The sequence below is a fragment of the Schistosoma mansoni genome, assembly GCF_000237925.1.
Source record: "Schistosoma mansoni, WGS project CABG00000000 data, chromosome 1 unplaced supercontig 0094, strain Puerto Rico, whole genome shotgun sequence".
In the NCBI taxonomy this organism is placed as follows: domain Eukaryota; kingdom Metazoa; phylum Platyhelminthes; class Trematoda; order Strigeidida; family Schistosomatidae; genus Schistosoma; species Schistosoma mansoni.
In genome coordinates this window covers 1-15,171 of record NW_017385991.1, presented here as the reverse complement: position 1 = coordinate 15,171, position 15,171 = coordinate 1, and the positions used below count along the sequence as shown (strand labels likewise).

Sequence of the window (15,171 nt, the reverse complement as noted above, 5' to 3'; positions counted from 1 at the left end):
AACTAGATGGTCATTGAGATCTTATCAGATAAATATGAATAGATTCTCAATTTCAATAAGATCCATAAGACAGATAGATATAAAAATTATATAGGATGTATGTAAATAGTTCTCACCAGGTGTGGATATTAGGGTAGACAATCACTGAAATACCTGACAGCATCGAAGAGATGTTTCATTTTAGTTTAGAACTCTTCCGACGAATACATTGATGATTTCATCAAGGAATTGAATCCAGGACCTATGAGTCTTACCATCCTCTGTTAGTTAGAGACATATCACAGTTTTAAAAAATTTAATCAGCGAGTTGTTATTCAAGAGTAACTCTCTGATTTAAATGTATATTGCACTCAACGAAACCAGGTCTTATTAACGATCTCTAATGGATATAAACTATTGAGTAGTTTCTAAATGCAACAAAACAGCTTTTTAGTAATTCCTGGCTTTGATCAGATTTCTATTTGATGTCACTTTGAAACAGGAAGAAATATCTTTAAAAGTTTAACTAGTTTCTACAAACCGCCCTAAGTGAACAATAAAAATATATCTGATGTAGCTGACCCTGAAAAAAAAAGTAGAATAAAATATGAGACTGTGCTAAAATTCAGTGAGGTATTCGTTCAATACAGCATTAGTTCCGTCTTTTCCTAATTTCGTCTTCAGCTGGAAGATGGTTTGTCCTCTCCCATAAAAAGCTGTTGCTGATAGTATCTAAGCAGTGAATGTTGAGTATTTTGCGTAGACAACTGTTGAAAAATACTTGTACCTTCTTGACGATGGATGTAGTAGTTCTTCGCCTGTAGCTCTTCTAGAGTTACTGCCGGTCCCAAGCCGGGGTAAAGGAGGAGGGTTGGGTATGGGGTTAGAGACCCCATCCCGTAGAAAAACTAACTCACTAAAAAAACGCTAACCAGAAAAAATAATTCATCATGTATTGACCTCAGTTAAAATTTATTAAAAACTAGGAAGCACTTTTCAGTTGTTTAGTCCTAATACGAGACTCCTCAGGTGTGCTCATTCACGATCCAGCCGTGTATCAAACTCAAGACCTTCAGATCAAGCTTGGACACTTGATTCCTTAAGTCGGCGTCCAATTGTAAAATTTCAGCTTCAATCAATTTATGGCATATAGCGACAATTATACAATGACATTGGTAACAACTATTTTACTTTCTATATCTTTGATTTCAATCAGTTAATTCTAGATCCATATATTTCAAATACATTCTTATGGTAATCATTTTCTACTGAAATAATAATATCAGAAGGGGTTTTATGGAGATTTCAGTATTTTCATAGTGCGCATCCACGATCCCGCCTCGTGAGGTTCAAACTCAGGACCTATCAGTCTCGCATGCGAGCACCTAACCTCTAGACCACTGAGCTGGCCGGCATCAAACGGTGTTAATGTCTAACTTTAACCAATCTACGAAATTGAGCGTCATATCCACCGTTGGGTCCGAATCTCGCGAGGCGGGATCGTGGATGAGCACTGCTGAGGAGTCCTAAAATAGGACAAAATAGCCATCCAGTGCTTCCAGGTCTTCTATGGTGGTTTAGCTTCAATTGACTCATGCTTTCAACTATGGAATATTAATAAACAGATCAGTGCCACACTTTAGTAGAAATTCTTTTCAGTGTTATCGAGTGCTCTGAGCTGGATAATAATATCATCGCCTAGTTCATGTAGAATTACGCTTCCCAGTAACTGTACAAGTGTTAAATCAGTTCGTTTTTATTAACTGATTCTTAGCTAAGGTTTCGTTATTTATATTTGTTTTTGTAATCCTTTTTACTGAGTTTTAAAGTTGACCTCTGGCTCTTTTCGTATGCACTTATAAATCGGGTATATGCCAATATGTCCACTGATTCCCCATTGATTTGAAAACCATGCTTTTTGGAAATTATCTGTCATTCTTAGGATTACTCCAATCCATAATTTCGACATTTTAACAGTCGAATTCATAATTGTGATGGTTCACATGCATTGATATCATGTTGTTTCACTGAACAAGTGAAAGGGAGTTTACTTTTCTTACCTTACATGAAACTTGCATCCCGTTGTTATTTAGAACTGCAAATGATCAGTCTCTTGTTGGCATATGTTTATCCTAAGCGGACTGCCTCAATATTACCTTAAGTCAAAAGCTTTATAAGCAAAGTGAACATCAGAGTGAATATCAACTGTGTCATGTGGCAGGCATATCCAGCTGACGAGTCCCAGATAAGACAAAACGCATGCCTTTCATTGTTAGTCAAATTTGGTTCAATTTTGTGTAAACTTGATTTTCATAATCTTTATAAGCAATGATGGATAGTGGTTAGCAGTGGAATCCAGATACATCTAGCTGGATATTATCAAATTATCAATAACATGGTATTCTTAACAGTGAACACTAGTTTTAGAACTAAAATGTGAATACATGATTACCAGTCTGTTAAAAAAATGACAGAAAATCATATTTAAGAAGAGTATTGATTCTCAATTCAATGATAAGCTGCTAATATTTTGATAACGTTCCAACATATATCCCTTTTCTATTAGACCACCAATGGTTATGCATGAATACGTATATATATATATATATATATGTCCCGTAGAACACATGGGAAACGCTTTATCTCTGCTTTGTTTTCAGTGTAGTGTCAGTTTCAATAAATAACCAGTATTAGGAAGGAAAGTAGGACAAAAAACTATTATTTTAAATGTAGAGATCTGATCACTGAAAAACAGCATTATTATATTATCAATCTAATCTCTTATTATAAACAAAGACAAAACCCTTAAGTCTAATAGTGCTTTATATCATTCACCGCCAACCATTTGGCATTAAAATTATTGAGATCATGAATGGATCAGTGTTAGATCATCATTGAAAACCTGTAGGCATTGGACCACCGTTTCATCTTAGTATGGGACTCTTCATGAGTTTGCATCCATGATTCAGCGCGATAGATTTGAACCCAGGACTTTTGGTCTTCCACACGGACGCTTAACCTTTAGACCATTCAGCCTGTACCCAAAGATGTTAATGTCTAGATTCAATCAAAGGATGAAGGGTTGTACAAGATCATGGATTGATTGCAGTTAGACGTTGACATCATTGAATGCCGGCTCAGTGATCAAGAGATTAAGCATTCTCTTGTGAGACTGAACGTTCTGAGTTCAAATCCCACATACAGCTACTAGGTCCTATTCCCAGTGTGAACATTAACACTAGGATGCAAATACATCCAACTGATGAGTCCCATATAAGATGAAACGCATGCTTTTCCTTGTTAGTCACATTTTATCTATTTTGTGTAAACTTGAGTTTCATAATCTTTATAAGCAAAGATGGATAGTGGCTAGCTGTGGAATCCGGATACATCTAGCTGATGAATCCTAAATAAGACGAAACGCACGTCGCACTGGATTCCATTGCTAGCCACTATCCGTCTTTGCCTATAAAACGTGTGATCGCGATTGCTCAGTCTCTTGTTGGCATATGTGCATCCTATGAGAACTGCCTCGATATTGCCTTAAGTCAAAAGCTTTTATAAGCAAAGTGAATATCAGAGTGATTATCAACTCTATGGTGTGGCAGGTACATTCAGCTGACGAGTCCCATAAAAGACGATACGCATGCCTTACATTTCATTGTTAGTCATATTTTATCTATTTTGTATAAACTTGAGTTTCATAATCTTCATAAGCAATGATGGATAGTGGCTAGCAGTGGAATTTGGATACATCTAGCTGATGAGTCCCGAATGGGATGAAACTTACTTCCCGTTGTTAATTAGAACTGCAAATGATCAGTCTCTTGTAGGTATATGTGTATCTTATGAGGACTGCCTCGATATTGCCTGAAGTCACAACTCTGAAATGCAGGTAAATCCATCTGGCGAGTCCCAAATAGGATGAAACACGCTTCCTGGATTCCACTGCTAGCCACTATCCATCTTTGTCCATAAAGCTTGTGAATGCAATTGCTCAGTCTCTTGTTGGCAAATGTGCATCCTATCCGAACTGCCTCGATATTGCCTTAAGCCATAAACTTTATAAGCAAAGTGAACATCAACTCTGTGATGATGCAAGTACATTCAACTGACGAGTCCCAAGTAGGACGAAACGTGAGTCCTGGATTTCACTGCTAGCCGCTGATCATAGACTTAGTTATAAATGTTTATCATCTATATATATCTATTCATCTTTTTCTCCTTCTTTTCTTTCATTTGATCAAGGTTCAATATGGTATTCTATTACAACAGAAAGCATTCTTACAAATATATAATCATACAGCTTATCAATTAATTAAAGATTTATCTAATGAATTATATAAGGCTAAATATTTAACCCAATTTACTATAGAATCTATATGGAAAATATATAAACAATTAAAACAAATGAAGTCAATACATACTACTACTACTACTAATACTACTTATAATGATTATAATGATCATTATTATTGTTATACTAAAGTATACAATCTATTCACTTCAATTAGTAAAGATATATTATTAAGTCATACATTATCAATGATTGATAATGATCCAAATGATCCAAATGATCTGAATGATCCAAATGATGTAATTACTGATCAACAAAAAAATCAATATTTAATGATCAATAATTCTACATTAGATCAAATTGAATTACAATTAATTAATAATTTTTTTAAAACAAAAATTATTATTTCACCAAATTCTTCATTATTACGTAAAATTTTAACTGTAGTAAGTTGATTCATATTTTTATATATATCGATAGTTGAGATCATGAGTCCATTGAAGTTAGACCACCAAGGAAAACCTAGAAGCACTGGACGGCCGTTTCGTCCTATTGTGAGACTCCTCAGCAGTGCGCATCTACGATCCCGCCTCGTGAGATTCGAATCCAGGACCTATCAGCCTCGCACTCGAGCACTTAACCTCTAGACCACTGAGCCGGCATCCAATGTTGGATATGTCGCTCAATCTCGTGGATCGGTTGAAATTAGACAATAATACCGTTGGATGCTGGCTCAGTGGTCTGGAGATTAAGCGCTCGTGTGCGAGACTGATAGGTCCTGGGTTCGAATCTCGTGAGGCGGGATCATGGATGTGCACTGCTGAGGAGTCCCACAATAAGACCAAACGGCCATCCAGTGCTTCCAGGGTTTCCATGTTGGTCTAGCTTCAATGACTAATGATCTCAACTATTGAAAATACACATATATGTTGATAATAATTAATAATTCCTTGAAACAACTTGAATTTGAGTTGAAATGATCAAGGTTTTTTGTAAAAAAAAAAGAGGACAAGTAATCATGTCCGTTGTAGAAACCCAGAAAATTGGCATAAAAAAGCCCAAGAGGGCTACGAAAACTCTAGGAAACATTTTATCCAATCAGTATTCAATAGAAGTATCTCAGAAGACATCTTGAAAGTGAAGAGTTACATGTCACATTTCTGATTGAATAATTACTTAACCTTCTACCATATTCAGTATGCTTCCAGAGAATTCCAGAATCTCAAGGTCATCTGAAATGTTTGAAATACTCTCCATTTTCTGTATATAAACGTACCTTGGACTAAAGTGTTCTTTTCATATTTCGCGCATTTTCCTTTGTGTTTAATTGTCGTTTAGATTTAGCTTGAGGTTATTAGAAGGGTCTAAGAAACCGATTCAAGTGTTGAGACAGAAGATTTATCAAGATTCTTGATTGTGTTAAGAAGATATATTCAGATCTCTTGGATATGTGATAGTGATTTTCATTTATATCAGAAACCAGTTGTAGAATAACTAATATTACTTGAACACTTAACGTTAATTAATTCACCGTTTTCGAGATTCTTTAATAGTGACCGTATTTTATAGCTACCTGTTCCTGTTATCTAAATACTTCATCAGGTTATCTGTTTTGCGTATTTATGAAACGTTTATGACGTTTCGCTGTACAAGTTACAGAAAAGTACGATCACAAACATCATGATGTTTGGCAATATTGATTAAAATGAATGAATATTATCCAGACGTCGATTCCTGATCTGCCTACATCTAATTGGCGATCAGTCAATATTTATTGTCAGGATCCATCAGGAAATAAGAAACGAAAACTCTCTGAAATAATTTATGCTGAGAATTCTATATTGTACAGATTTGATCCCGTGTGACCCAGTTTCACGATCAAAGACGTTACCATTGGGCTATCCAAGCCACGGCAGACGTTCTACAGGACTGAAATGTATTTACAATTGATTGATCACTGGGTGGTGATCAATGTCATGTGTGTCAGATCCTTCTTAGTACCGATCGAAACATATTGACCACGGGATTGAATCCGTCACGGAGCATCAGTTCCTTCAAGACATCAGGTACACCTTGCTGACGAGTATCAAATAGTATGAAACCTATTTCCAGGGTTTCCTGTTGACTAACTCCAACGACCATCTTATCTCAAAATAGTACATTCAATGTCGAGTCACCTAGACTAGTGACCATATTGCAACTTGGGGGCTACGAAACTAGTTCAGGGATCCGAAGTATAACATTCCACTTGTAAGACTTATCAGTGTTCGTTTTTTTTTTCCTTAAAACTATGAATAACCCTCATAATAATAATAATCTTTCATTTCTTTTAATATTATTAAAATAGGTTATGAAATTTCGTTATCTTCTATCAAATTATACCGATTCATCTACATTATATAACAAGAATATAACATCCCTTCCATATCATGAGAATCATCAATTCAGATCTAAATTTACGATCATGAATTGTAGTCAATTATTTTTATATTATGAAGAACAAATGAATCATATTGGTAAATTAGCTAGTGGTGCATTAACAAGATTAGATCATGTTAATATAGAATTACATAATTTAATGGATAATAATCATTTAATACGTTTAATATTTCCAAAAACTTTATATCCTTATCATGAATTATCTATATCAAGGTAAAGTTTATAATGATCTTTTTTTGAACTATATTGGTAAAGTTGATCTTTTTAGAGTTTGAGTTACATTCTAAGTAAAGATGGATAGTGGCTAGGAGTGGAATCCAAGATGGGAGTTTCGTCCTATTTGAGGCTTGTCAGCTGGATGTACTCGCAGGACTCAGTAGCTAAGTGAATAACGTGATGGCATTTGAAGCGAGCAGAACTGAGTTCGAGTCCCTGAATGAACATGCACTCTGAGATGTGGAAGGTATATCAAGCTGATGAGTCCCAAATAGAACGAAACGCGTATCCTCGATTCCACTGTTAGTCACATCCATCTTTGCTTATAATGTTTGTGTTACATTGTTTATATGAAAGCCGGTAATACTGTAGTGAATGAGAACAATCGAATGTATTTGAGGACAAAATTACAGAATATCTCATTAAAATCTGACAACCTAACAGTGAATAGTTCATTTGCAAACTATCAATCAATTGTCTCAATCTTGAGCATTCCTTCTGCAAATATCAGTCCATAGTCTTTGATTACTATTGTTCATGCATTTTCTTATCGTTTCCATTCTTTCTTTATCAATCTTCTAGTGAAATACATTCTCTGTCTGACCATCATTATATACTACTTATGTAGATATAGGTAACCCACATCACAATACTACTACTAAATTACTGTAACCAAATTAGGCAAAATAAGATTTGAACTTGAGGCATTTTGACTGAAAATTATTTGTTTTCAAATCAATACAGTTTAATCACTAATGTAATAAAGATATAGAATATCTGTTACTAAATGTTTATGTCTAAAATGAATTTACTGGACAGCCTTTTCATCCTATTATGGGACTCCTCAGCAGTGGGCATTCACGATCCCTCAGACGCATGATTAGAACCCAAGACCTACCAGTCTCGCGGATTGGTTGAAGTTAGACATTAACACCGTTGGATGCCGGCTCAGTGGTCTATCGGTTAAGTGCTCTGGCGCGAGACTGGTAGGTCCTGAGTTCGAATCTCGTGAGTGTGGGATCGTGGGTGCGCACCGCTAAGGAGTCCTACAATAGGACGAAACGCGCGTCAAACTGGATTCCACTGTTAGCCACTATCCATCTTTGCTTACCATGCTTGTGGATTTAAGCTATATCGAGGCGATACTCACAGGATGCACATATGCTAATAAGAGACTGACAAGTTGCAGTCCTAAAACATCAATGGGAAGATTCAAGCAAACAATACTAAGTGAATTTAAACTTTTTAACCGTTTCCACGTTCAGAGACATCTTTTACATTGAAATTTTCAATGGAAGGAATGATGAGAAATGCAAGAGAAGTCATACCTCCAAAGATTAGATTGCCTAAAGAAAGTAATGGTATTTGTAGGGACTATACTTAACCAAAAAATGTAAGAAGCTTCTAGAAAAGATATAGAATTTGTTAACGAATTTCGATAATTGTTTAATTAAAGTAATCGGAACATAACTCATCACTTTCTACATTTTTCCTGCAACATATTGAGGAAACTTAATTAGTCAACATTTTCTGAACATTCACCCCGTTTTCCGGAGAATGTATCAAAGGATTACGAAGAGCCAGGAACTCATAATATATTATAGTTAAAATCACGAACTGATTCAAGCTAAAAGAAAACCACTAGAAACCAGGGAGTACTATACAACAGTTTTGTTCTGGTATGAAGCATCTAGACAGTGTATTTCCACAACTACAACACAGAGAATCGAGCTCAAGATATTTGATCTCGCGTGAGTGCCGGTATCTAGTGATAGACATGTCTGAACTAAATCAGTTTATAACATTGCGAGTAATGCTGATGAGTTCCATAACAGGACGAAACAGATGTTCATTGCTTCCTGAATTTTAATGGTGGTCCAGATAAGATCAGTTCGTAATCTTTACTTAAATGCTGTAGAAAGTTAATTACCTATCCCTGTATTTCATAGAGGAATCTTGTCAATTATCAAGATTTAACAGTTGAACTCATGAATCGACTAAAGTTAGACCACCATGGAAAACCTGGAAACACTGGACGGCCGCTTCGTCCCATTGTGGACTCCTCAGCAGTCCGCATCCATGATCCTGCTCGCGGGATTCCAACTCAGAACTTATCGGTCTCGCGCGCGACCGTTTAACCTCTAGACCACTGAGCCCGTATCCAACAGTGTTAATGTCTGACTTCAATCAATCCACAGAATTGCAACACCGTTGTCTTTAGTGAATAACTATCTCACAACAGACATGGTCGAACTCTACTGGTCACAGCTTCTCATTAGAACTCCAGGAAATACCTCTTAAAGCCAGTCACTAGTGAGTACATGATGGTTATTATCAAAAAGGGAGTTTTGTGGATATTATCATAATATAATAATTGAATTCATGAGTCGATTAAACTTAGACCGCCATTGAAAACCTGAAAGCACAGGACGGCAAGACCAAAGGTACTGGGTTCGAATCTTGCATTGAGGATCGTGGATGTACACTGCTGAAGAGTCCCATACTAAAATGAAACGACCGTCTAGTGCTTCCTGATTATCAATGATGGTCTTACTTTAATCAACTCATGAATTCAACTAATAAATTATTACAATCCTCACAAAGCATTGCATATTGAAAAAAATTTTATGAAACAAATACCAATTATTTTCAGTAATACAAAATGTTCTTTTTCTTTTCTTTTCAGTATGGTCAGTTTAAGTATCAGATTGTCTAAATTGAATGTTCCAACAGTGTATGAAAGTTCAACATTCCCTGTAGATATTTACTTAAAAAGTAAGTTGTTGTTATAATCAAAATAGAGTAATAAGCTTCAAGTTTGGTTGTTTGTTTTTTGAAAGTTTGAGTTTTGTAAGATTGCCCCGAATTCCCCGTTACGGCCGAGAGTGGGGAGAGTACGCTATCCCTCTAGAAATGCTCTCACATGACCACGCGTATATAGCCTCTGTCAGGGAAGTCCTATTCACTGTCTTCTCACAGTGGCGGGGGTGTTGTTCACGAAATTGAAAGGACGAAAAGCGAATGTCCGGTGCTTTAACCGGGTTGGTGTACAAGGAAAGTCCACCTAGGGGAGTTGAAAAACCCTGATTTCAAACCAATGGTGCACATGGGCTTCAGTATCCTGAAGGAACAAATGGTGTATGAATCAATCGTTGGTCACCGGCTACCATGGAACTTCATCTCCTTACGATGCCCCACCTCCTTGTGGATCAGATCTTCAGGTCAAAGGCTCGAGGTGTGGACCCTAAGAAAACAACATGCTTCGGTTTTGGCACCTGGGTAGTATCACAGCCCTCACACAAATCACATTTGATTTGTGTGGCGCATATTTATCTGCAGCTTCCTTGTATCAATATTTATGTGTTTAAATAAAATAAATAACGATTAACATATAAAGGACTCAAGATCGCATTATTGAGGATTAATGAACCTTAAACAAATAAATGTTTTATAGTTGAAGCACTGGATGGCTGATTTGTTCTCTTGTGATCCAGAGGTTAAGCTCTCGCGCGCGAGACTGATAGGTCCTGGGTTCAAATCTCGTGAGGCGGGATCGTTAATAAGCACTACTGAAAAGTCTCATGATAGAACAAAATGACTTTCAAGTGCTTTTAGGTTTTCCAGAGTGGTCTAGCTTCAAATGACTCATGATTTCAACTATAAAATTACTATAATATCCACAAAACCACCTTTCCGATAATAACCATCATGTACTCACTAGCGAGTACATGAAATAGCTGTTTACTAGTTTTTAATGATTCCTGATCGAAATCATCTTCAAACTTTAAAAAATTACAAAACCACATTACTTAAAGTAAAGAGCTTGTGAAGATTCTTGAAGTTTATAAGTTTCCGTGTTGAGTATGATGCAGATAACCACTGAAGACATTGGAATATAGTTGAGCAATATTGACAGTTGACCTGTAATTACCAGCTCAGTAGTCTAAATGTCAAGAGCTAGTTATGAGACCTGGAGGTTTTTGGGTTCGATACATGGTTGAGTAGTTTATACATACCAGAGAGAAACAGTCATATGGTGCTAATTGGTTTTCAATATTCACCAAAGATACTTTTATTCCTCCCACCTTCCTGTATATGTTTCTATACTGTTTAACGTTTACGTTAGTTATTTATATATTTATTTGGACACATAAATATTGGTACAAAGGGGCAACGAATACATATACACCACTAAACTCACTTGATTTGTGTGTAGCTTGTGATACTTTCCGAATGCCCAGACCAAAACACGTGGTTCTCTTAGTAGGCCACACCCAGAGCTTTCAACCTAAAGGTTTGATTCACAAGTCAGTGAAGCAGTTCCATGGTAGCAGATGACCAATAATGAGTTTATACTCTATTTGTTCCCTCAAGATCTTAGAGCACATGTTCACCATTAGTTTGATATGAAATCTTTCCAACTCCCTCTAAATAAATCCTCCACATCCACCAACCCAGTTAAAACGCCCAGACATTCACTTTTAATCTTTTCAACTTCATAATCAATACCACCGCCACAAGAAGGTAGTGAATAGGAGACTTTTATACTCTATTTAAACAAATTCTATTGTTTATTATTATTTCAATATTTATTTCATTTTATTAATATTAATTTTTTTTTTCTCTTGGTGAATAAAACAAGCCAAAACACACAAAAAAAATTTTTAATTTAAGTTTGTTTCTATCGGAAAAATTAAAATATTAAAAAAAAAAATTAGTTCCCTATTTAATGGTGTATATAATAATAATAATAATTAAATTTGTTTTAATTAAATAATTTTCGTGTGTGTGTGTGTGATGTAATCACTACATTGATTGATGATTGAATATGAGTAATCGATATTTTGTTTGTTTAGTTACAATGAAACTTGTTACTTTTAGAGGAGGGATATAGGTTACCGACGAACGTTCTTTAACCTATTCTATCTTGGACCTATTTTTTTCTAGTTTTATTCCATTGTTGTTGTTTATTGTTCTTATGTTTGCCGAGTGGATAATGCGATCCCAGAGTGAACATCAACTGTGACATGTGGCAGATACATCCAGCTGACGAGTCCCAAATAGAACGAAATGCGCGTCAAACTGGATTTTCACTACTAGCCACTATCCATCTTTGCTTACCAATAATTAAATTTGTTTTAATTAAATAATTTTCGTGTGTGTGATGTAATCATTACATTGATTGATGATTGAATAATAGTAATCGATATTTTATTTGTTTCGTTTTTTTTTTTTTGATAATGAATTACAATGAAACTAGTTACTCTTAGTGGGGGAGTATAGGTTGCCGACCAACGTTCTTCAACCTATTCTGTCTTGAACCATTTTTTAGTTCTATTCAATTGTTGTTGTTTATTGTTCTTATGCTTGTCTTTATTTCCTGGAATAGTTTCTTTTAGTGTTGATTAGATTGTATAGATTATGTTGTAATATTATAACGTCTACTTACTTACTTACCTACTTACTCCTGTTAACCCTCGTCGAGGAGCATAGGCCACCCACCAGCATTCTCCATCCAACCCTCTCCTGGGCAATTCTTGCCAGTTAATATTCATCCTTTTCATATCTGCTTCTATTTCACGGCGTAATGTGTTCTTTCGCCCTCATCTTTTCCTCTTTCCTTCCAAATTCCAAGTTAGGGATTGACTCGTGATGCAGTTTGGTGATTTCCTTAATGTATTTCCTATCCACTTCCAACGCCTTTTCTTAATTTCCTCTTCAGCTGGAAGCTGGTTTATTCTCTCCCATAAAACGCTGTTGCTGATAGTATCTGGCCAGTGGATGTTGAGTATTTTGCGTAGACAATTGTTTATAAATACTTGTACCTTCTTGACGATGGATGTAGTAGTTCTTCACGTTTCAGCTCCATACAGTAGGACTGTCTTGACGTTCGTATTGAAGATTCTCACTTTGAAGTTAGTTAACAGTTGTTTTGATTAAAACATCTAGTTGAAGTGTAAATTCATTTGGTATTGTTTACTTGAATCTTCCTATTGATGTTTAGGATTACGATTGATCAGTCTCTTGTTGGTATATGTACATATTGTACGTATTGACTTGATATTATATTGGCTAACTGTGGGATCCAGTTTGACTTGCGTTTCGTTCTATTTAAGACTCGTGATTTCGTTTGAAGCGAACAGTACTGGGTTCGAGTCTCAGAGTGAACATCAATTGTGAGATGCAGATACATCCAGCTGACGAGTCCCAAACAGAACGGATCGCTCGTCCTGGATTCCACTGCCAGCCACTATTCATCTTCGTCTTCATCTTGTTGTTACACTATCCTTTACTCTTATGGATTGTTCACATCTTTATGTAATAACATAATCAATACTAAACTGATTAATTGATTGATTAGAAGAATGAAAAACAAAAACTGTTACGTTCATCAACTATACTCAACTATTAATAAGAATAATTATGATTACCATAATGAATGAATGAGCATTTTCTCTGTTCCTCTCTCTGTATATCTATCTATATCCATTTGTCTTATTCTACATAGATAATATGATTATTGATATATATATAATAAATGAGTTCTTATTTTGATATAAAAGTCATGTATAATGTAAAGATTATTGCTAATTGACATAATGGTGTAATTTGTTATTAAGGAACTCAGTAGATAGGAAATTTGATTTCCAATTACTTCTGTTTATGTATATATATAGGCATAGTTGAGTCGATCTAAGTTAGACTACCATTGAGAACTTGGAAGTACAAAATGGTGAGCAACTACAATCCTTAATGCGGAATTCAAAACTAGGAACTTCGGTCTCGAGCATGAACACTTAACTGTTAGATCACTGACCCGGCACCCAAAAGTGTCAATATCTAACTATGATGAATGGATGAAGGGTTGTACAAGATCATGGATTAACTGAATTTAGACATTAACACTGTTGGATCACGACTCAATGATCGAAATGTTAGGCATTCTCGCATTGGACCAAAAGTCTTGAGTTAGAATCTCAAGTGTAAGATTGTGAATACGTACCACTGAAGAGTCCCATGCTGGGACAAAATGGATGTTGAGTACTTCCAGGTTTGCAATGATGATCTAGCTTAAACTGACTCGTGATTTAAGCTGTAAAAATACTACAATCTACACAAATCCTCAAATTTACAACATATATTTAAACTCAGTGTCGAGGCTGTTTGTGAACTAAGTATTATGACTGAAATACTTTTCAGAAGGGGATTTTGTGGAGATTTTAGTAATTTTATATAGTTCAGATCCGGTTCAGTGGTCCATCATTTAAGTGCTTTGGCGCGAGACTGATAGGTCCTGGGTTCGAATCCCGCGAGGTGGGGTCATGGATGCACACTACTGAGGAGTCCCACAATAGAACGGTGCTTCCAGATTTTCTATGGTGGTCTAGTTTCAATTGACTCATGATCCCAACTACATGAAATACTTTTGTGGGTACATGTGGCTATTTTGACTGTATATTACATTCTCCGTACTCTGGATAATTTATTAATGAAGTTTTCAAGGTCTCTCTATACAACTTCTTCAGCACAAATTTAAAAAAAAGAAATTAGTAATTGAGAATTCTCTACAATTGATCAGTAGTTTGTTCTTTTGAAACGGAATCCAATGAGTTATTATCTAAAATTGTAGCGCTCTTGTAATTGCATAGGTATCTTGATTTTACGTTTTTGCTGATCTAAGTACTGACCTTATATTGATTAGATAATAATTTTTGGAGTTCATTTTCAAGTATTTGTACATTGGTTGGTGGTATGGGTGCCAAACTTCTGTAAACTATTCAGGACCGATTTGTGTTGCTTCTATTTAAGATTTTAGCGTCCTTCCTCCCCCGAATGAACTTGTGTCCTCTTTGTTCTATCTACTATCTGTTACAGTTACTTCAGGTAATCTTGTAGAAGATATTTAGCGTGTCTTACTCTGTTATCGATTTCTTTGGATTATAAATTATACATTGGAGAGATCTTGAAGGATTGCAGCCTAATTATAACCCTTTGAGTCTTAAGAAACTTTGTTTTCATAACTGAGATGTTTTTTCATACAGAGTGAGAATACCATTTTTCTGAGAATGAGTCGTATTCTTCCAATTAGCTGTTCATCGACGACCGCAAGGGTCTTCCTCATGAGCGAAACGCATCAACCCGTGATTATGATCAAACGATCATCCAAATATCTTGTAAAACCCTTTTATCAGTCGAATAAATATGAGGGCAATCTGGTTCAAGCTTTTTCAAGGAAATTT

At 35.7% G+C, this 15,171-nt stretch overlaps 1 protein-coding gene across 1 annotated transcript in view; it reads left to right on the top strand.

Annotated features, from left to right (window-relative positions):
- Nucleotides 1-9,723, top strand: part of Smp_142070 (hypothetical protein) — a gene marked incomplete at both ends in the record, with an annotated part of 23,432 nt that extends 13,709 nt beyond the window's left edge. Inside the window, 4 exons of the mRNA XM_018791694.1 lie at nucleotides 4,228-4,394; nucleotides 4,494-4,575; nucleotides 6,684-6,928; nucleotides 9,618-9,723. Of these exons, the coding sequence (XP_018645114.1) occupies nucleotides 4,228-4,394; nucleotides 4,494-4,575; nucleotides 6,684-6,928; nucleotides 9,618-9,723 (600 nt within the window). The remainder of the gene's footprint in view (nucleotides 1-4,227; nucleotides 4,395-4,493; nucleotides 4,576-6,683; nucleotides 6,929-9,617) is intronic.
- Between the last annotated feature and the right edge of the window lie 5,448 nt (nucleotides 9,724-15,171).